Source organism: Hypoxylon fragiforme, assembly GCF_022984875.1.
Source record: "Hypoxylon fragiforme strain CBS 206.31 chromosome Unknown GGS25scaffold_10, whole genome shotgun sequence".
Lineage (NCBI taxonomy): Eukaryota > Fungi > Ascomycota > Sordariomycetes > Xylariales > Hypoxylaceae > Hypoxylon > Hypoxylon fragiforme.
This window is the reverse complement of record NW_026054765.1, coordinates 888,203-909,583: the sequence shown is the minus strand read 5'-3', so window position 1 is coordinate 909,583 and position 21,381 is coordinate 888,203. Positions and strand designations below refer to the sequence as shown.

At 48.5% G+C, this 21,381-nt stretch overlaps 6 protein-coding genes across 6 annotated transcripts; 3 read left to right on the top strand and 3 right to left on the bottom strand.

Moving 5' to 3' along the window:
- The first annotated feature begins 1,059 nt into the window (after positions 1 to 1,059).
- Positions 1,060 to 2,687, top strand: GGS25DRAFT_79945 (ras-domain-containing protein). Its single transcript, XM_049266033.1, has one exon. The coding sequence runs from the start codon at positions 1,537 to 1,539 to the stop codon at positions 2,404 to 2,406; it is 870 nt and encodes a 289-aa protein (XP_049112167.1). The 5' UTR covers positions 1,060 to 1,536; the 3' UTR covers positions 2,407 to 2,687.
- Positions 2,688 to 5,592: 2,905 nt separating this feature from the next.
- GGS25DRAFT_79858 (acid protease) lies at positions 5,593 to 9,079 on the bottom strand. Its single transcript, XM_049266031.1, has 6 exons — positions 8,682 to 9,079; positions 8,328 to 8,570; positions 8,071 to 8,265; positions 7,901 to 7,991; positions 7,400 to 7,815; positions 5,593 to 7,316 (listed from the first exon to the last, which is right to left on the bottom strand). Exons 1-6 carry the CDS (start codon positions 8,986 to 8,988, stop codon positions 5,962 to 5,964), a joined length of 2,607 nt encoding a protein of 868 aa, XP_049112166.1. The 5' UTR covers positions 8,989 to 9,079; the 3' UTR covers positions 5,593 to 5,961.
- Positions 9,080 to 9,849: 770 nt separating this feature from the next.
- GGS25DRAFT_79860 (AMMECR1 domain-containing protein) lies at positions 9,850 to 11,453 on the bottom strand. Its single transcript, XM_049266032.1, has 2 exons — positions 11,245 to 11,453; positions 9,850 to 11,176 (listed from the first exon to the last, which is right to left on the bottom strand). The coding sequence occupies exon 2, from the start codon at positions 11,057 to 11,059 to the stop codon at positions 10,226 to 10,228; it is 834 nt and encodes a 277-aa protein (XP_049112165.1). The 5' UTR covers positions 11,060 to 11,176; positions 11,245 to 11,453; the 3' UTR covers positions 9,850 to 10,225.
- Positions 11,454 to 11,776: 323 nt separating this feature from the next.
- On the bottom strand, positions 11,777 to 13,776 carry GGS25DRAFT_79772 (DUF455-domain-containing protein). Its single transcript, XM_049266030.1, has one exon. The coding sequence runs from the start codon at positions 13,299 to 13,301 to the stop codon at positions 11,952 to 11,954; it is 1,350 nt and encodes a 449-aa protein (XP_049112164.1). The 5' UTR covers positions 13,302 to 13,776; the 3' UTR covers positions 11,777 to 11,951.
- Positions 13,777 to 14,669: 893 nt separating this feature from the next.
- Positions 14,670 to 14,958, top strand: GGS25DRAFT_526129 (uncharacterized protein; the record flags this gene model as incomplete). Its single annotated transcript, XM_049264922.1, has 2 exons — positions 14,670 to 14,727; positions 14,813 to 14,958. The coding sequence occupies 2 exons, from the start codon at positions 14,670 to 14,672 to the stop codon at positions 14,956 to 14,958; spliced, it is 204 nt and encodes a 67-aa protein (XP_049112163.1).
- A 3,617-nt stretch (positions 14,959 to 18,575) lies between these two features.
- GGS25DRAFT_79734 (uncharacterized protein) lies at positions 18,576 to 20,501 on the top strand. The gene is made up of 3 exons (XM_049266029.1): positions 18,576 to 19,017; positions 19,106 to 19,330; positions 19,386 to 20,501. Exons 1-3 carry the CDS (start codon positions 18,824 to 18,826, stop codon positions 20,311 to 20,313), a joined length of 1,347 nt encoding a protein of 448 aa, XP_049112162.1. The 5' UTR covers positions 18,576 to 18,823; the 3' UTR covers positions 20,314 to 20,501.
- Positions 20,502 to 21,381: the final 880 nt, after the last annotated feature.

The window sequence follows — 21,381 nt, the reverse complement described above, 5'->3', positions numbered from 1 at the left end:
TGAACCTTGGAACCCTTAAAACCCCTTACCCCCCACTACCCAGAAAAAGAATACGCTAAAAAGGGGACCCCCACTAGCCCGCCTATGCATCAGGTAGCACAGAGACAAGGGGACACGCCAGCGACTCTCAGGGTTCTGTACCCCGTTCTATTAGGTATTCCAGGGTTGTATCGACCTATGTGTACTAGTACCACCTAGAATCGTACCTGCCGACCTATCTTTATTGTTACCTAGAGCGCTGAAAATGGTACTAGACGTATCATCAAGACCTGGGTAACCTTGGATCGTAGATGCTACTACTAGTAGTAGGTACTCACTATGTAGTACCTAATGTATCAACTCCAAAAGTTGCGTGTAATAGTGTATGTACCTGCCGTATTACAACAGCTCGGCCCAGCCATCCGGGTCTTATCATCGCCATCACAATTCTTTCTTTCTTGTTTTACTTTCTCAGAAACATTGAACTTTTTTATTTTTTATTTATTTTTTATTCATAGCACTTTTTTCGACTTCCACGACAATCACATCACACCATCACGCATCACCTCCACTACTTTCACAACTTGTCCTGCGTCAAGTTAAACAAATCATCGTCTCATCTCTTTTTTTTTCTTTTCGTCATTTACCATCCGAACCCACCTCCTCCGCTTCTTTGGATCGACTTCGCGCACCCAAACTTTTACCTTTCAATTTATTGATTGGTCCTTTTGGTTTCGCGATCCGAGCACACGTTTCGACCTCTAGATATTCCCCAATCGCATTGAATCGCATCGCATCACACTCTACCTCGCCACCTCTTCACTGCTTGAATTGTCTTAAACCCAACTTCAAACCGGAACGTGATTAAATTAATCTTTTTTTTCGACCCATCGCTTTAAAGTTGATTTTAATTCCTGAACGCCTAGAATTATATCAAGCCTTTATCAAGTGAAATTTGGGATATTCTGCTTTTACCACGGTTCACCTATTGGGCACTTACTAGGCACCTACTGGGTTGGTTCACTTCCTGTGACCGCTATAAAACGTGTGTTATAAGTCAAATTTAACGGCGGTCAGACTGAAACGAAGGAAAGCTGTTGGATGCAAGTGGAGCTACGCTAGCTACAAGAACTAATTGCTTCGCATCCTACCTATATCCTGTACCTGCCGTTTCTCTTGGTACCAGGCACTAGGGAATCCAAGGTCGGGCCCCAAAAGAAAAATAGAAAAGAAAAAGCAAAAAAAAAGAGAAAAGGAGAAATTGTAGTCAAGCGAAACTTCCTTCCTTGCAGCTATCTTTGCCCTCTTGAGCTCCTTTCGAATGCATACAGTCCCTGCTTGGCAGTAAAGAAACAACCGTGAGAGAACGAGCTCTACACACTCCCTAGCTAGTACTCACCTCTAGCAGGGCTATTGCCATATTGGGACTAACAGCTCACCCACATACACGTACTTTGCTGCTCGAAGAACATATTGTCGCCTTTTCAGGAAGGACTGATACGAGGAGAGAAAGGCAAGGGAATAGGTGCGAGCATACGAGCGGACACAACCGCAACCATGAACCACCAACAACATCAGCAACAACCCACTTCGGCTCCACAACCACCCGTACCTATATCGATTACGATATGTGGTGATGGCGGTTGTGGTAAGTCATCTATCACCCTACGATTAGTCCGTTCACAGTGGACGTCCGAGTACGATCCAACCATCGAAGACAGCTACAGCATCACCCGACGCATCGATGGTACTACCTATCACCTATCCCTGACAGATACTGCCGGCCAAGAAGAGTATCGCGGCATGTGGGCATCGTCGAATCTCAGCGCCGACGCTTTCCTCCTAGTTTATGATATCACCTCGCTCGATAGTCTCGACGCTCTGAATTATTTCAACGATCTTATTGATATGGAATCGGAAACGCGCTTAGATAATGCGGCGCGGGCGAAGAAGGCTGGCCTAAATGCTGGAAACAGAAGAGGGCCCGGTGGAATGGGAGGCGCTGGCAGTGGTGCGAGGATGATCCCCCCAGTCAAGATCGTCGCCGGTAACAAGTGTGACCTACAAGAGTCACGACAGGTCTTGGCAGCCCAGGGCCTAGAGTGGGCACGCAAACGTGGATGCGGCTTTATGGAGACAAGTGCACGCCTCGAGGTCAACATTGAAGAGACGTTCGCTCTCATCGTACGTCGCGTTGTAGAAGGCCGCCGTCTAGCCGAGATGGGCGTTCTTGACAACACCGAGATGGATCGCCGTGGTGTCACAAAGCCCCTCACGCCCCTGGGTAGCAGCGATGACCGCGATACGGATACGGAGAAGCCAGGACGCTCGGGCCTGATGCGAGGACCACGACTCGGCGACGGCCAACGACTCGGTTTCGGCATGAGGGGAAGAGATGGGTTCTGGAGAAGTCTGCGATGTTGGTAGGGAGGGATATTCTCCATTATTGCCTAATACGATCGCTATAATGAATCAGGCGAAAATCATTCTCATCCCCCAGGACTCTCCGAAGAGAGAAAACTGGACACGATGCACGGAACAGTGCACGGAGGGCAACAGTGCCGTACTATTGGAGGATCTTACGAATCAACGAAGCAAATCATTCTCAGCCTAGGTACCTAAGTACAATGGTTGTGATCCACTAGGCTTAACCCCAAGTGAGTTGTGTGTTTTTAGGAGTCAGCACTTGGGTACCAAGGCGAGGAAATCGAATGAGAACTTGCACTCTTTTCAAACGACATATTATATCCCAAGGATTCAGGCGTTTAGCATGAAGGAAAGCAAGCAGATCGCATATTGGGGTTTACGGGCTTTGCGATTCTTCTGTCTACGGTTGGGGAGATGCATTCTGGCTGCTTGGCGTGGATGCGCATACATGAAGGCTTGCTGGAGATGAGATGCTAAAACTAAAAGGATTTCGGCTCTTTTTACGAGTCGCTCGCTTTACATACCATAATACATTGAAGAACTTTCGAACACTCATACTTTTATGTTCGTACCTGACTATGTGAGGCTGCGGGAATTGGAGAGGGTGTTTCAACGCATCCAATGCATGTCGTCCGCTCCGATGAATAATACTAATGTCGATGATAATCTGGTAATCCCAGATATTGTATCTTCTTTTTCCTTTCTAAGGCACATGTTGTTATTGAGACCCCTTAATAATAGCAAAAGCTATTAAAGGAGGAAAAACGAACGCGAAATAAGATATTGAGGTGGTTGATTTCTAAACAACTAAATGATGGAGGACTAGGTAATTCAGGTTTACATGCTAGTTATACGAAGTATACGAGCCGTGCGAATAATGGACATGGTAAAAGCAAGGCTTCTAATGTCAAAAATGCATCTGCATATACATACCTTAGTTATAGCATAATAGTGGATTACCAGATCAAGTCGATGAATGGGACGTGGTCAAATTTCTCGCCGCACACATAAGAGCAAGCAACAGCATAAATCATAGGTACGTAATTCTAGACCTCAGCCCTGCCCAGTCCTATGCCCCGGATCTGCAAGGTAAGATACCTAGTATGTATATATCTGGGACCAAGCAGCGTGCAAATCCCAATAACTAACTATGTACAATGGCTAAACAAACAAAAAAGACGGGATGGCTTGACGTTTCAAACTAAGAGCGACTTTAGGTTAGGTGCTAGGTATGTCAAGGGTCTAGTTACCCGGGGGGGTAGCCCAGGCAGAGATCTTTGCATGGGAGCGGGGGGGGAGGGGCTATATGACGAAGAGGGCTATATAGTTATATGTAAGGACGTATGCAGCCTCCGTAGGCTCCGGGGATTGCCTAAGTAGGTATGCCAGAGATCCCCGCGCAGCGACGATGTTTTGTTTGCTCTGCGCCTTGTAGCAGCAGCATATGCCACACGCCTTACGTCTGTTTCATCACCCGCGCTTGAGAGAGGAGAGGGCGACTCTACATAGACTGACGTGTCTAGCCTAGTTAGTAGGGCCGCGTATTCTTTCTTGCCTTTCGTCGCCAGGGAAATCCAGTCCCTCCGACTAGGTACCTGGGAACCACTCGAACGCTCTCTCATATATCGCAGTGTACTGTAGGTATGCCTAATCAACCTCATAGCCTCTAGCTACCCTGTTGTATACTTGCTTCTTAGGGTGTGCAATGCATCGCCCAGCGAGGGATAGTGCTCCCTCAACCACGACCTAACCGTCGGGTCCGAGTATATCGTACTACTACCTACTCGACTTCTTTGCATCCCCCATGTCCCCCAATACCCTCACCTCCTCCTCCAGTGCAGTATTCGCCACAAACCCCCCCTCGTTAATCTTCCTAACGGCAGCCACAACCTCCTTCCCAGCCTGCGTCAGCTACTGGTTATAAGGCATGCGCAGCAGCTCGCCGCGATCAAGACCGGACGTCTGGTCGATCCAGGTGCGCGCCGCGATCTCTGCCGCCAGGTCATCGGCTACCACCAGGTGAGAGCGCGGGTTGGGTACAGGCCCCCGTGCATAGCGCGCAGCTTCGTCGAAAGCCCCTTCTCATCCTCGGGGGGCGGTGATCCCGTCGTCAGGTAATCGAATCGCGTGCAAGACGCAAACAGGGTATCTCTCTCGCAGCTCCAAGCTAACATCGATCGAATCGATCATGGCTCTCGAAGATGGCCGTTTCTATCTGTACCTACCTAAGTAAAGTAACGGTCCATCCATCCAGCGGATTCCACGCCGTCCCCGTCTGCACATCGTACGTAGCCTACATAGGTAGCCCGAGCCCACTATGCCCTGTCTCCAGAATAAAACCATACCCTTCGTCATCCCCGTCCTGTGGGGAGGCCTTGGGGGTGGGTGAATGTGCGTTGAGGAGGAGGAGGTTTGTTTTGGTCCATTATGTTCCTGGGTACCTAGGTAGTGGGTAGAACAATAACTTTCTGGGGTAAGTGAGATCGAGAATGGCTTGCCAGTTCTCCTGATGGATACCTATATATGAGCTTCAGAGGTTAGTGCGGCTTCCTTTCTTTTATGTATGATACGAACAAGGTGAAATGTGGATGGCCTGCTAGGTATCCATTATGCTGCAATGAACCCGCCGATGACTTTGCAAGAAACCCTTCAGCCTTTTCTATACCTAAAGAGAGAACAGCAAGACCTCCGTTTCGCAGACCTACCTAATCCAATCTCCAAAAGTGAAGCTTCACATCTAGTTGGATTCTAAGCATAAAAGTGCAGCTTTGCGGGTGGAGGAAGTTTCACAATCAATCCCTGCCTAGGTGTACTCCGGTGTTCCATTGCATAGGATAGGGGCTCGCCGAATCAATTAGGGTCCAAGAAACGATGCATCGCGTGTTTCGGTACTCTTCCCATACGCGCGCGGCCGCTTGTTCACATATCCGTAGAGTGGTAAGTCTCGTACGGTCCTACAATGACTAGGTACTTACCTAGATACCTACCTTTGGTTATCTCTATCCGGCTTCCCTCTTTCATGATGTAAAGAAAGCCTGCCGATTACTATCCTAAGCTTTGTGTCGATGTAGTGTTTGAAGAAAGCTCGCCCTCCGGACCGCGTGACCAGCTACTACAGCACATGCTCACATTCAGACATCTAACTACGGGTCTTTTCATCACATATGCAAACTAAACAGCTTGAAATGATTAAACTACTAGTTATCTCTATTATTCGTATATCTACCTCTTAATAGCTGTTCCATCGAAGGACTAGGCACCTATCTATCCTACCCAAGGTATCCCGAACTGCTACTTGGTATCCCGATCAACGACCCTTACAGTTTCCTCCTCAAATCCCCGTACTCATCCCATCTACCCCTATCTTCACATTACCTAGGTATCACAAGTCCAATTCCCGACCTACAACCTATCGCACATCCCCCCCCCTTTTTTTTATTCCCCCCTTTAAAAAAAAATCATAAATTCATTTCATCGGCCAAACGCACAGAAAAAAAACACAAGACATCAAATCAACGCAGCGCAGCAACCCCCAAAAAACAAGCATCATGAACATCATAACACAACCCCCCACACCAACGCCGCCACCGCCACCATCCCCATCCCCATCCCCATCCCCGTGCCCCTCCTGCCAGCCCCCGAACTAGCAATGGGAATCGTGTACGTGCTCTGCCCCGCCGGCGTAGCCGTGCTGGTTCGCGAGTACGAGTAGACATTAGGGTTGGGGCGCGTGGGCGTTGCGACGGCGATGCCTGCGTTGATCGTGGTGTTACTATTGCTATTGCTGCTGTTGTTGTTGTTGCTGCTGGCGAAGTTTGGTATGCCGGCGATGGCGTTGTTTGGAGCGGTGGTGTTGGTGAAGGTCCAGGTTAGGTTGTTGATGGTTGTGCCTGGGCTGATGGTTGGGTGTTGCTGTTGGGGACGTTGTTGCTGCTGTTGTTGTTGTTGTGGTAGCTGTTGTCCCTGTGGTTGTTCTTGCGCCGGCGCCGGCGCTGGCAAGGACGTGGAACGGGTGGTGGTAGTAATACTCGGCGCAGCAGAAAACTGCGGCGTGGGATAGGAAGGGTTGAAATCATGCGGGAGAGACACAGAAACCGACACCGAGGGCGTGAATGTAGGCGGCGACATCGGGAACGTCGATAGCCCCAAGCTCGGGTTCTGCTGCGCGAGCACGTGCACCGTCTCGAGTATCGTCACCATTTCGGTTGTGATGGCGCCGACGGTGCAGCCAGCTGCTGACACGGAGTCGCAGGACGTGATGGTGTACGTGTTGGTTTCGCAGCGCTCTGTCGTGACCAGTGTTTGTGTGACGGTTGCGGCTACGCGTGTCACGTCGATTTCGGGTCTCGTCTGTGTTGCGATAGTAGTTGGGGTCGTTTCGATTTTGGCGGCAGCTGGAGTCGGGAGAGAAACTGGAGCGGGAGGGGTGACGATGTCGCCGGGGCAATAGGTCGTGACGACCATTTCGTGACTAGTCATGACTTGCTCGCTCATCGTGTACTCGAAATGCCGGTAAAAGGTGCTCGTAAATGTCTCTGACGCTGTGAAGGTTTCGCCCATGGAGTAGCCGATGGAGTAGTCCATAGAGTAGGCAAAGCGGTGCTCCTCAGATTCGTTCTCATCACAATCTTCGTCGCGGAAGTCGGGAGAATTGGGCCCAGGAACCGCCCTGTCGACAGTAGAAGCAGGAGGCGGCAGCATTGGGGAATCTGTACAATCAGGATCAATCCCACCACCCTCAAGAGTAGTTGTCGCTACCGGCAGCCGTTGGGCCACTGTCGGAGTATCGCAGGAGCCGGGAATGTTAGCCGCCGCATCGGGGCCAGCAGGTACGGGAACCAAGTTCGATCCGTCGCCGCAGGGGACGTATTCTGCCATGTAAAGCGCATTATTGTCTTGATCGAACGTAACTGTAACAAGGTCAGTATTCTCCGGTCCCTCGACGGAAACAAGAAACTACAGCAGGGAAATCAAAAAGGAATGAACGACCTACCATACGCCCCCCTCAAAAACGTATCCCCCAAGATCCACACGCCAATATCCTCCGTATACCACACACCCAAAAAGCAGCTATCGCCGCCATACCAGATGAAATCACTGTAGCCAACCGTGATCGTCACCGTGCTGCCCCCATCGCCCGCGAACCCAAAATCCACCGTGCCGGTCCCGTTCCTCAGGTCGCAGGGCACCGTGTAGCCGCCGTTGTCGTCGGACTGGGCGCCGGGGAACTGGGCGGCGATGGCGGAGACGAGGGACTCGGGGAGCAGGGAGAGGGTGGTGCCGGAGTCGACGACGACGGAGAGGGGGAAGCTGGGGTCGGTGATGGGTGGGGATTGGCGGCGGGATACGGGGGCGTTGGTGTTGGGGTCGGGGTTGAGGGTGAGCGAGGTGAGGGTTACTGCGTAGTGCCTAGGTTCGATGGAGGTTAGACTGTCAGCCTGAAATATGAATGTAGGTATGTATAAATTAAGGGGGGAAAAGGTGGCCAACTTACGGATCAGAAGGGTCGGTAGGAATCTTGGCCAAATTGCCGACATACTTATTAGTGTCGACGCCACCGAAGACCATTTCTCCCGTGACGGCAGCTTTTGATATTCCCTAATTAGCATACACTCATCCATCCATGCGACAAGCAATTTCTTGCAAACTTTGATAGACACTCACCAGAAGGCGCGTTTTGCCCGCCCAAATCCAAGCTGAACAACTTGCTATTCGTGTATCCCTGGGCATCCAACGAGTCCACGACGGAGGGATAATCAATGACGCCGCCACCCTGGCCACGACCTAGACCCAGGATCCCGAACCAGACATCACTGGACGAATTCGAGACGCCGAACTGCTGGTCCTGGATTCTTGCACCTGCATCTCTGGCGTTAGCAATGAAAAGGGGAGAAAAAGCAATAAAAAAAGCGAAAACCCACCAGAAATAAACACATCATCCGTATAATAGCTCCCCGACGCACTCCCCTCACCATACTCGATCCCAAACCCCGTTCCCAGGTCCTGCGCCGTGGACGACAGGGTGGGGTCGTAGTGGCCGAAGGCCTCGCAGTACTCTGTGACGTCGGTGGCGGAGCAGTTGGGGTTGACCCAGAGCTCGAAGGAGCCCGTGTCGATGAGCACGTCGACGGTCTGCGGGTTTGCGGCGTCGGTGCCGATGGTTACTGCTTATCGTGTTAGTCATGCTCGTATATGAAGTTCGAGTCCCGACATTTTTTTCTTCTCGTTTGCTATTGGGGTGGGTAATCTTGGGAAAGATAAATGGAGAAACTTACACTCGGCGAAATACGCAGCCCCATACACGCCCAAAACCTCCGTGGCAAAGTACCGGCGTGCCAGACTCGGGGTCCCCACGCCGCGGCTCTCGACACGGCGGAGCGGGAGCGAGAGTACCGCCGACACATCTTTGAACATAGCCGTAGCATTGCTGCTGCTGTTGTTCACCGATCCACTACTCATGGTTGTGGTCGTGACATTCGGGAAGGTAGCCGCGCGCCCGACGCCTATGAGCAGGGAGCTCGCGATGGAGAACAGTATGCGGGAAGGGGGGCGGGAAGAAGAAGAGGGGGAGAACGACGACATGATTGCTTGCTGTGCTTGTTCAGCGGCGTAGCGAGTGTCTGTATCGTAAAAGATAAAAAGAATGGTATTGAAAATAAAAAAAATGAATGTTTATGTCGTATAAAAGATCGACGAACAAGCGAATGACCTGACAATCAATCAGAAGAGAGAGAGTGTGTGTGACGAAAAAAAAGTTTCCATTTCATGGGCGGCATCGTGAGTATATCACATCCTCAGTCATGGAATTCGAAACCGATACCCAGGCGATGCTCAAGGCCCACCCCTATGCTCCGTTCTTCCCTGTTCCCGAGGGGATGGAAATCGACGGAGAAGAATGTAGGGACACACATGCTTCAGAGACATCCATATATATACTCTCCCATTCTCCAGTCTCTCATCCACCCGTGGCTTAGGGCGAGAACCACCAAGACACTGAGACATGCCAGGCACATAAATCTTGTTGGTCGGTCGAGCAACCAAGGGATGGAGGGGGCTGGTTTTGAGTTGGATTTGGGTGTCTCCAATTTCTATATTAAGGGGGCTCGTTCATCGATCTCGATTCTTTACCTTGTTCTAGGGCGAACATTCAATCTAGTAGCTCTCCTAGATTGCTCACTCGTTGGCATGAGATCTCGATTGAACTAAAAGTAGTTCCCTTCCCCCCTTCCCCCCTTTTTCTTCTTGTTTGATCACGATAGCTTAAGTTCATCTGCATTATACAACCTATCCGCTCAATAATAATTGACGATAAACGATTCTAGGCAATCGATAGGTCGACGAACTTTCAAGAATGGGGCATTGTGTACGATTTTGCGACCTACCCAGTTCCATTCGTAGTTCTAATATAGCGAAAGGGGAGGTGCACGGAAATTGCATCTTACCGAGGGATGAGCAAAGGACTAAAGCTTTCGTTTCGAAGGGAGGCACTATACGCCGACGAAGGGTATTCGACAGCTACATAGTATGTTGAATTGGCATGAGAAAACATTTAGCATTACCATTCACCATCAAAAAAATCAAACCCCCAGATCTACCTGTATCGTCAAAATGACCCATCTGGCCTAACCGCTCCCAAGCGCCGTACTCTTAGACTCCCGCCCATCTTCCTTCCCTCTTACCGGAGGGAATTGCCTATGCGGTCCAATGCAGTTGTAGTATAACCATCTTCATTCATGCATGCATACTTCTCTCATTTCTTACTCGTTCGCTTGCTCGCTCATTCGCGTAGACATTTGTGTGCGGGTTCTGTTTGCAGTCTCTATGCCTCGGCCTCATCCGCCTCATTTACCCAGTCCCGCCACTGTTTGTATTCGGGGTACTGCAGTGAATTTTTCTTGCCCTGATAGCGCACCACCTTGAGGTCCACACTCTGCCATTTCTCTTTCCGACCAACCCACCCGGCCTTGCGCATGAGGCTTAGCAAAGTCTCCTCCTTCGTCCAGCCCTGTTCTAGAGCAACATCCGGTAGGTAAGTGGCACCGTAGCGACGACCGCGGTCCGTGAAACTGATGCGTAGACCGTGGGTGCCGATCTCCCAATCCATTGCGTCATCGCAGTCCTCAAAGTTGGTCAGCAAGGTAACGGCGACCTCGAGCGAAGGCAGTTCCCGCTTGGAAATAGGATCGAATCGGGTATCGTGCACAGCCGAAGTGATAGCGTAGGACGACAATCCTTCATCAAGTTCCTGGGCCTCGAACGTCCCAATGCAACCCCTCAGAGAAGTATTTCCCGAGCGAGGAGACACAGTATTCCATGTCACGAATAGCGGCGACTTGGTGATTACGTCTTCGGTGTCTGGAAGAGAGTCTAAAGAAGTTGCGGGAGTGGCGGTGCTAAGGGACGTGGTCGAACCGGATGAAGGTGAAGATGAACTGCTTAACTCGGAAGCATCTGAATCGACTACCCGTCTGAGGGCTGGGATGCGCTTCTCGAGACTTTCTGTTTTGTCTGCGGCTTGCCCTGCCCTACTTTCTAGATCATTGTTATATTTAGCCCAAGTCTTTTGGATCTCCTTAAGGCTCATAGACTTGCGATTTTCGAGATGCGCAGCCAGAGTCTCGAAGCAGTAGAGGCAATGTTCGATAGTCGCCATATTTGCTTTATGGTTACTCGAATCTTGGTAGGTTTGAGTGAGGAAACTGTTGGGTGACGGCCACTAGGTACCTAGATAGGTAGGCTGCCCAGACGCCAAGAGAATACCTGAGAATACCTGAGAAAAGCGAGACAATAGAAAGAAACGAGAACTAGAACGAATCAACACATGGAGTAAATAGATACCTATACTGGGAACTATAAAACTTGAGGGCAAGTTGGAAACTAGCGGCGGCGGCGGGTAAGAGAAGAAAAGAGAAGAAAAAGAAACGGAAAGGCAAGAAAATGAATTAATAATTTAGGCCGCGATGGAGAATCCATGAACCACATGCACTTAAACATATCCTCATCACCCCGCTTTCTGTTGGAGAACCTTGAAGTAAGTTTGTAGATTAGCAGTCGATTAGCAGTCGATTAGCAGTGCATTCCATTTGCACAACTTGCATAATAAACCGACCTTATCCAACAAAGCCTCACTTACATGTAGGTACATATGTAGTTATCTCTCGCCGACCCAAACTAAGAATAGCTAATCTTACCTAACCTAGGTAACTAGTACGTATCATTCATGCTCAAACTTGAAGGCGTTGGCAGCATGCAAGCTTGATTCAGTACACAAATATTAACACATCATCGTATGCATCTCTCTCACTCCTCATTGCTGACTTCAATGGAAGTAACTGCATACTTAGGAAGCACGGAGCCTAGATACCTACGTATCCAAATAGTTGTGTTAGGGTATACAATTGAGCGATGATCCATAGATACGCCACTCAAACCTACATTGCAGCCCACGTGGTTGTGATCATTGCCTGCCCGCTTGTTCACAGAGGTCAACCCCCAAACCAAGGTCTGGCACTAGGAATCAATAGTCCATGATTGCAGAAGACACATCATCCACCAGCAATAATCTCCCCCTTCCATGGTTGCCCATGCAAATCTTCATAGTAACTCTTATCCATACCCGCCATCTCTCTCGCTTCGGCGTTAAACGGGCCTTTAACAGCCCCCCTAAAATGCTTCTGCACACTGCTCCGAAAGACCTGCACAGGGTCCGTACCCTCCTGTTGGCAGATCCAACTGAGCCACCGGTGTCCCGTTGTAACATGCGTGATCTCGTCGTTATGAATTATATCCAGGACCTCAACACTTTCGCCGTCCTTTGCGTTCCGGAATTTCTCGATCGTCAGAGGATTGATGTCCAGGCCCCGTGCCTCGTGGACTAGCGCGATGACGCTTATTCGAGCACGGAGGTCGTGTGCTGTTCTGGTGGCGGACTCCCATAAACCGTGATGCACTGGTAATGCGCCAAAGCGACTCCCCATTTCTTCCAGCCTTGCTCGCAGAAGTGAAAAGTGCTTTGCCTCATCGTTGGCGACCTTGAGCCAATCATAGAAAAACGTCCGCGGCAATGGCTGTGCAGTACCCTCGCCATCGGATATGGCTGTGTGGAATGAAGCAAATCGGACAACGATATCAATAGCGAGATCGATAGCCCATTGTTCAATATTAGCCAAAGCATGGAGCATCATGATCCTGCTCTTCAGATTTCCCCCCTTGCCCGCCTTGGGCATCTTGCCTGGCTCTACCTGCGTTAGGTTTTGCCTCGGCGGCTCTTGGGGAGGAGTCACGGTGTCAGCCCCGATTGGCATGGGTGAAGAAGTTTGTTCGCGCGTAGCGAATAGAGAGAAGAGATGAGTGGTAAGCTCGATTTTGTGCTCGGGATTGCACGTATTCAAAATATGAACACACCAATCGCAAAGGGAAGCATCTTCGCCAAGATACGTTGGAGAACCTGAAGGCTCGACTCTGGGGCCATGTTTGAACTTCACCTTTTCGCTTACAGGCTCGACCTTGACCAGCTGTAGATTCTGGGCCTCGGGGATGCGTATCGCCACGCGTCCATCTTGCACGGTAACCGGAAAGGTGCAGGCTTTGATGCCGTAACTTGACTCACCGGTCTCTACGTTGAAATCATATGCGTGCCAGGGACAGGAGGCAATGTAGGATGAATCTTCGATGTCTATATGCGCATCCGTCATAGGCCCACCAGCGTGCGGGCATTCAGCCTCCATGGCATAATAAGTCCATGAATCTGAGTCTTCTGCGGTAGGAGGTGTTATGGCACCTATGCGACCAATTTTTGGTAGACGGAAGAGAACAAGGCGCTTGCCATTGGAAAGTGTGATGGAGTGTCTAGCATGTTGAAGATCTGCCAAATGGCCAATATCCACGATTGACATCGTGGTACAAGAAAGAAGATGTTGAGGTAGGAACTGAAAAACTTGTGGTGGCTTGTATTATGTAGAAATGTATGTGATTGAAAGTGTAACGTGAATGTGGCTGTGCTCTTACTATTTCATGTGCTAAGGTTAGTGGCTTCAACATCAGGAATGATTTGATTGCCGTCAAGGTTCTTCTTTTTTCTCCTTCTCTCAAACACCAAAGAAGTTAATCCGGTCTCATCCTTCTCGCATCGATAAAAGGTTCAAAGATTAGAAGGGTCAGAACGCACTGGCTTCTGATGACGAGTCATCTCTGGGGTAGATACCTATCTACTACTAGTAGTAAGTAGGTACCTAACAGTGCTAACCTAGGCAGTGCAAGTGTGCGTGCACCTCCAAACAAAATAACAACAAAACAAAAGAATGTAACTACATGTAAAAGCGAAATACGAAATAGACACGAAATATTAATTGTTATATCTCCGGGTATTTCATCTTGGAACACTTGGAACACGGGATCCCCAGTGCCGTCCCTGATCGGCTTCTTCGATGCCAAGCTTGTTTCGCTGTTTCTCTCATACTAATAGGACTGCAGCGTTACATCGCACCTCGTAACCTAGCCTTTCCATAGCAAAACACCAAGCGCGGCTCAAAAACAAGCATTACAATCTGTCACAGCGTCGTCTCATACCCCGGCCTGCCAAACTGGCCTGCTGGCCTTCCGGAAGCTCGTCGCCCAATCCTTTTTCTCGCCAACCCAGCAATGTTACCTGGCCCGATCCGCTCGTTAAACTTCTTTTCAAAGATCTTGTCCGCTTGTCGGTAGATCTATAACCCCTTGGGGAAATGGGTCTTCCTTATGGTCGGGTATGAGCTAGTGCTAAGGCCTGTCTCGTCTTGTCTTTTCTTGTCTTTCAGTCCTGTTTGTTTCTTCGAGCAAGCCCCCCTGGGGAAAAGAGAGGAGAGGAAGGCCTGGACCCAACGTCAAGGCGGCGCAGGCGGAGTCGCAGCTCGTTACCCGATCCAGCACCGCTGACGGGAAATCACCTATCCGCGTGTCTCAAGTAGCCTTGCGTATGTCGAAGATCCGTCAAGAAATTCATGACGATCCAGATGCGTCCGTCATCGCGTAGTAATGTATCAATAAGAAAATACGATAAGGATGAAATCGCCATTACAAAAGGGCCTCTAGTCCAGTGCCAATTTTTCTTGATTTTCCCTTTTCCTCTTCATCCTCTGTGAGTAATCTAGTTGATCAGCCTTCATTTCATTTCAGCATATTCGCACAAGCTCGTCGCCGGCCGACCTTTACCATTCTTTCATTAAACAAAGAACAAAACGACTCTTTACCAGTAGTCCAACGACGAAACCCAAAAATCAGTCAACATGAAGCTCTCCGTTGCTATCTTCGCTCTCTTCACCACCGTCGCGATGGCGGAACTTAGTACGTTGATCTCCCAAGATCCAACTCTGATCATCAGATGATGGACATGTCATGTATTCAGTAGATGTACTAACCTCCACTCCAGAGAAAGTCCCTCGTTCGCAAAAGATCCGCTCTCGGCAGGCGGGTGACGCCCAAGTCCAATCGGCGTCCATGACGACCGCCAACGGCGAAGTCATCCCCTTCGATGCCGCCAACGTCTACCAAGCCAGCAAGGACGCTGGCCTCTAAACAAGTACTTTTCGGATGGAGAGCCAACAAGACAAGCGTGGAAGAATACCTACCAGTCCACATCTCTGCCAACTTACGTACGACCAATTCGTTACATCCGACATTTTCATTCTACGGCCGAATTGCAATTGATACCAACCACCACCTATACAGAATGGTGCATGACTACCAGGCGTCAAGGATGGATATAATTTATAGAAAGCACTGAAGGGTGGAGGGGGATCGACGGGGGAGCGAAGGCGAACGAGCGCGGATGGGTAATGAAATGGGCAAATGGGAAATGGAAACTTAGGGCTCGAATTAGATCGAGCCGAGCTTGAACTTATACCTAGAGTATTTGTGAATATCTGATAATCTACAAAAAATCACCCTTTAAGTCAAGTCGAGTAGGGTTCAATGCTTCTCCCTCCAGTCGTAGATGCACACCTGACCTACACGTGTAGCAACCCCTGTAATTATTCACTTGTATCATGGATCAGGGCTGAATAATAACCTGGGAATTGGCAGGTTCTTGATTCTTGATTCTAGGGCACTAAACTATACGTATAGTTAATCATTATACGGTATTTATTCATACATACCGAATTATACCATTATACCCATACTAAAGTGGTATAATATACCGTATAGTAGATTATCACATACAAACCTTCCATTTTCCATCTTTTTACCATTAAGTCCAAAGCTTTCCTTGCTTCATTTCTTATCTTATCTCGATTATGTAATAAATTGTTTGTTTACTTATTTATTTACTAATATTTTTGAAAACTTTTTCGAGATTTTTTGAAATTTATTACAATTAATGCTGAAAGTTAAGGGAAAATATCGAAGATATATATGTGAAATGTGAATAACCCCGTTATTTGTGGGCCCGGGAGGGTTCTTCCGTTCCGCTATACGTATAACGAATCATTATACCGTGTAAATACATGTATCATACGTATAATACTTATACGTATAATAAAATTTCGTGCCCTACTTGATTCCCTCCTACATAGTACATACATAGTACATACATAGTACATACTAAGCATGCAGTAAACACCATTTTAGCTCAGCTGAAGGTCTAAAGCCAAGGCGCAGCTCATAGGCGCAATAGTTGCGTATATCACCGGCGTCTAGTTTGTTTTTAGCACATAACTCCGTCTTCATCTATCCCTCTCTTAACTATTCTGGTAACTGACTGCTATGTACCTAGGTAGGGAACGAGGAAGTTCAATGCTTTTACGACTGGATCCCCCACAACATTCCATTTACTCAGTTGGAAGCGGTGGATTATTATTTATTCGTCGACGCTTCTTTCTTCCATTTCCTTTTTTTTTTTTGGTCTTGGTCTTGGTCTTGGTGTACGTTGAGAGAGCGGGCGCTTACTCGAGCCAATCGTGAATGTAATTAAGGTTGGATAACTACTAGGTTAGTTAGTTAGTTGGTAGTTAATCCATCGATAGCATCCCGCAACCCGCATCCCGTGATAAAGCGAACTGGCATACAAGCATGGCGTATAACTACAGTAGATGGCGCATGTACGGCGTACAGTAATAGCACCAATAAACCGCAAAGGAGGAAGGGAAAGGGAAAGGGAAAAGGTAAGATAACCAAGAGGGAAGAACGCAGAAGCAAGGAATAACTAATAAGGAACGATGCAAAGAAGAATTAACACGGGAGCGGCATCCTTTTTTTTTTCTTTTTTCTTTTTAATTCATCCAACATTCCTGCCGCTTCACCGTGCCCTGTCTCTTGTTACTGGGGGCAGATACATAACTAGGCAGACCAGACCAGACCAGACCAGACCAGGGAACATCGAATCTCTTGCATCGCTTAGTTATACATAGTTCCCGTCGCCATGACCTCTTAATAGTTAACGATGAATTTAGTTAACGTTATTAAATCCCGAGGAGAAAAAAAAACGAAAGAAAGAATCAACCCATACGGCAGGCAGGCAGGCACCTATGTAGTTTATGTACATAGTTAATGTATCCCCTTTATGCATTCATTGTAATAAGGAAACCTGACAAATCCCATCCATAAACGCGCCCCGTTCGGAAGAACATTGAGCAGCCAGCCAGCCAGCTATGGCCAACATGAATAACATTGTGATAGTCGATTATAATAGTTAGGCGATTAGGGGTGGATGGATGGATGGATGGTCCCCATTGCACCGTGGGTTTTTTTGGGGGGGGTTTTTTTTTCTAAATTTAGCATATGCCGCGGCATGGGTTGTGGCTGAAGGCAGCAAGCACTTATTTTAATGTAGGTAACTATGTGGGTTAGGTTCCTTTTGTACAAGTTACAACAGCACTGAAGCATTAACTATGGACCGGCGAATGGTGTTTTAATAATTAGAATAGATGTAACTAGTTACCTCTAGGTTAGCTGGCTGCCTGCGAAAAGAAGCTGGATACATACATAGATGGGTTTTGTTTAGTTACATCCGTTCAGCCCGAAATCCATTGCTGTGATGTTTATTTTGATCCAGTACCTACCTAGGTACTGCACTTTAATAGGTAGGTACCTACATAGTGTAGCGTAGGTACAATACAATACACACATCTTCCAAGTTCCCACTCACTGCATGCACAACTACATAGTTAGGTAGTAGATCGTTCGTAAACATCACCATTCGGAGTATTAATTTCGTACCTTCAAGGGGTGATCTCAAAACTCAAGCAAGGGGAATATTGCTTGTTCGTTAGCGATCAACTACTCCTTCTATTTTTATTCTGTCTTGTGTTTTTGATGCAGATATTTTTGAGGGGAAAAGCCCGAAATTCGCACATGAGCATTTGCATCAACATCTCTGTTAATGCATAACTAGTAACTAACCAACGAACTAACTAACCTACACTAATAGAATAGATGATGAGCTGCAAGTTGGATGTATGTACGTACAGTACATAACTAGCACATATCAAGAAGTAGGAGGAGCCAGGTTAGCTTTTCCACGTTCGATTCTCGTCGTCCCATCCCTACACAGTTGACAGTTCATCCATCCATTCCCTCCAACGTCCCCATAACAAGAACACCAACCATTGGATGGCTTCGTCCCAAACCGCCCAAAACCAGCTTAGGCCCGTCCTAGCATCTAAGGATTCTCCTGTCAGAAAAAACTCAGCCGCAACCCCATTTCCCAAGCCCTATTTTCTATCTGTATGGGCTTAGCGAGCCAAAAGTCCTACATGGTAATTTACTCCACGTTTATGAACTAGGTTTAGGACTAGGGGAAGCTGGCTGGTTGTTAGCTGCTGGAACGAAATAGTTATCTCCTGGATCCAATGGCTGTTGCCTGTTGGCGAAAAAAGCCAGGTGCTGCTGGCAACCCAACAGCATAGGGCGGTTTGGTGCCGACGCACATTGGCTAACTGTGGGCATTGGAATGGTTCAATGGCGTTTATTTCGTTATTTCCCAGCAAAGTGGATACATACGTCTGCCTGATCCGGGACCCGGCAACTGGGCTGAAAAGACCCAATGTGTTTGGCGTAAGTCTCTTATGCACCGGGCGCCATGTGGATGGACTGAGGCTATGTTAATGGATGTTCCTGGGATATCACGTTTGCTTTTTCCTACACAATTTTCTGCCTGGTGATCTTTATATGATGGCCCCTATGCCCACCCGAACTTGCTTCGCAAGATGTCGTTCAACATTTGCTACATAATCTAATCTTCACCACTTCAACGACGACAACGATAACTATTAGGTGCAGCTTTAGTTTAGCCTTATAAATACGAACCCCTTACACTTACCGAATAAAGGAGGGAAAATACTCACCTTTCTCCACCTCAGAGCCAGAAATATAATCGTAGTGCTAGGAACCCCCGGTGGATAAGGGGTGAACCGAAGGCTTTATAAAACAGGGAATATCGACGATGAACTACAAACACAGGGATAATGCGCAATTCAGCAGGGCAAAATGGAGGAAGCGGTTGCTCATACCATGCTGGATTATCCAAATAGGCCTTCTACTGGGAATCGTTGGCTTGTTCTCATTTCGACTTTCACGTACGGTCTACACCTGGGAGGAGCAGGAGAACAAGGGAGACGTTCCTATGGTAGAGTTCGTGTAAGTTTTCAGAGTTGTTGGGTCCCGAAAATGGGGGCCAGGCCTAGGTTGCCATGAAGATTGGTAACGCTAACCTGAGTTGCTGCAGATGGGAAATCATTAATGTGGTGTTCTCTTTCGTTTCGCTCATCATAATATTTGTATCGGTGGCGAAGTATATCGCCGAGGTGTTAACGCCGCTGCCGTTACTATTCGCAAACATCATGAACCTCGTCCTCGCGTCCGCCGTCTTGGCGCTTGATATCGTGGTTTACACCCGCTTCCCCGATAGAAAGTACTCATTGACGGGTATAGCGATGGACTGCATAATAATGTGAGTCGGGTCCGATATAGGTGCGCTATAGGGGAAATAACTAACCAATCATCAGAGCCTTCACCCTCATCCCTACATTTTACTCGGTCGTCATCTACCGCCGCCTACTCGAGTACGATGACTACCACAGTCCTTACAACGCCAAGCCGTACGGCTACGCCAGCGCGGAGGAGCCCGAGGAGGCGGCTTACCGCGCATCGTGGCTCGAAGCACCTACGATGTATGATCCCACGAATCCTTCAGCCACGGCCACACGGCCACGCTCCTTGTCCGCCGCCAGTCGACACTTATCCATGACTCTCAATAACCGCTCCTCCCTAACTCCGGCGGCACCCTCGCCAGAAGAAGCCCAATCACGGTCGCGTCATGGCAGCTATGACCACAAGCGAGATACGCAGTTTGATGAGTACATTCGGCGACGATCAAGCGCCGGAAATTACTCCAAAGAGGATATCAATAAGGCACTAGGTGTTGAGTTTGGCTGGGAGGACAGCCAGGATCAGCGAGACAGCATTATCAGCGCGGGGTCAGTAGCCGTAGCGCAGCCGAGGCCAAGAGGGGACTCTCTCTCGTCGAGACAGATAAGCTGCGAGGCGAGCATCATCAGAAGCGTCAGCAGTAGCACCACTACGACAAACACCACAGCCACCTCCATATCCACATCTACGTCAACACCTGCCATGACGTTGGAGGCACCAGCAGGAATGGTCAGGGCACACAGTTTGAACAGCGTCCCAGAGGCGCACGAAGAAGAGGACCCAGACCACAAGGCCAAGGCCGGAAGGAGCCGAGGCGCAAGCGAGAGCCAAGAGGTGCTTCTACGAGGCAATGGGATATCGCGGTCCAGCTCTGGGTCGAGCAAGAGGAGCTCGCGGCGGTTAGAGCCCGTCGAAGGGTTAGAGGAGGTTGAGCTGGGAGGCCAAAAAAAGGAGAAGAGAACTACCATGATACCCGAGAAGGAAGTAGAATTGTTTTTGAATTAGTACCTTGTACCTGGGTGCCCTAGGTGCAAAGGCTGCCTACGAGTATATAGTACATACCCATGAAGCTGTAAATGATTGATACAATGTGATACGATAGAAAGTTTTGGTTTTACTTCTTTTTTCGTGCCGTGTTAACTTTTCTTTTCATTCACTTTAGCTGTACAGTACCTGCCGATTTTGCAGGTTAGAGGGTTACATAGGCAAGGGGAGTCTTGTGAAACATTGCATGACGTACCTCAAGATACATATGTAGTATCGATTAGGGAAGGGAAGTGGGGGCACCGATTGGTTACTAACTAACTCACATATGATTGGATCCATCCCCATAACTACCTAGGTACCTAACTAAACTACATAGCTGGATATCTCACCACCAAATGGAGTTAGTTAGCTCACTATTAACTAATATGTCCCGCATCACTTCCCTACCCAGACTGCGGGGCGCTGCGGCGGCTCACCCCCACCACACCACACCAATTCCCCACATCTGCTTGATGACGTGAGGCTTTTATCGAGTTGATCAAGTTCACGACATACACTATCGTCTCAGTGCATTCAAATCCAACCTCCAGAAACTGGCAACCTCTGGTGGCCTGGTTCGGTCGGCAGCTGTGAGGTCCTAGAGTCAATGTTTACCTTGATACTAAACACTACCTAGGTACTATGTGTAGAAGCTTACTAGTAACTAGGTAAAAATACCTAATTATCAAGTCACTTGTAGCGCACTTATAACGAGAATGTTCCTTTTCACAAATCAACAGCACTAGGATGAACTATCTAGCAACCAATCTAACTACGGCTCAGATGTAAATCTGAGTTCCTTGTCTCCCCTCATACCACATATTTTATCTGACTTTATCCCCCCAATATGCAGCCTTACGAGGTGATGGGCCATAGTAAATTCTTGGTACACCAATGCACATCCTCCACCTGAAATCTCCGAAGAGCACAGGAGCAATGCCGTCAACATAAAACCCTTGTCATCATCAAATCCTTGTCATCGTCAAATCCATATCATCATCAAATCATGAGCAAGGCACCTCACAACGCCCCGAGAGGCTGCTAAAT

Bases quoted from the DNA above. Each gene is read 5' to 3' on its own strand.
- GGS25DRAFT_79945 (XM_049266033.1), top strand. From the start codon at position 1,537: ATGAACCACCAACAACATCAGCAACAACCCACTTCGGCTCCACAACCA.
- GGS25DRAFT_79734 (XM_049266029.1), top strand. From the start codon at position 18,824: ATGAACTACAAACACAGGGATAATGCGCAATTCAGCAGGGCAAAATGG. The intron at 19,018-19,105 runs GTAAGTTTTCAG...GAGTTGCTGCAG, and splicing joins GTTCCTATGGTAGAGTTCGT to ATGGGAAATCATTAATGTGG. The intron at 19,331-19,385 runs GTGAGTCGGGTC...ACCAATCATCAG, and splicing joins GCGATGGACTGCATAATAAT to AGCCTTCACCCTCATCCCTA.
- GGS25DRAFT_79860 (XM_049266032.1), bottom strand. From the start codon at position 11,059: ATGGCGACTATCGAACATTGCCTCTACTGCTTCGAGACTCTGGCTGCG.
- GGS25DRAFT_79858 (XM_049266031.1), bottom strand. From the start codon at position 8,988: ATGTCGTCGTTCTCCCCCTCTTCTTCTTCCCGCCCCCCTTCCCGCATA. The intron at 8,266-8,327 runs GTGGGTTTTCGC...CCAGAGATGCAG, and splicing joins GGATGATGTGTTTATTTCTG to GTGCAAGAATCCAGGACCAG. The intron at 7,992-8,070 runs GTGAGTGTCTAT...GAATATCAAAAG, and splicing joins CGGGCAAAACGCGCCTTCTG to CTGCCGTCACGGGAGAAATG.
- GGS25DRAFT_79772 (XM_049266030.1), bottom strand. From the start codon at position 13,301: ATGTCAATCGTGGATATTGGCCATTTGGCAGATCTTCAACATGCTAGA.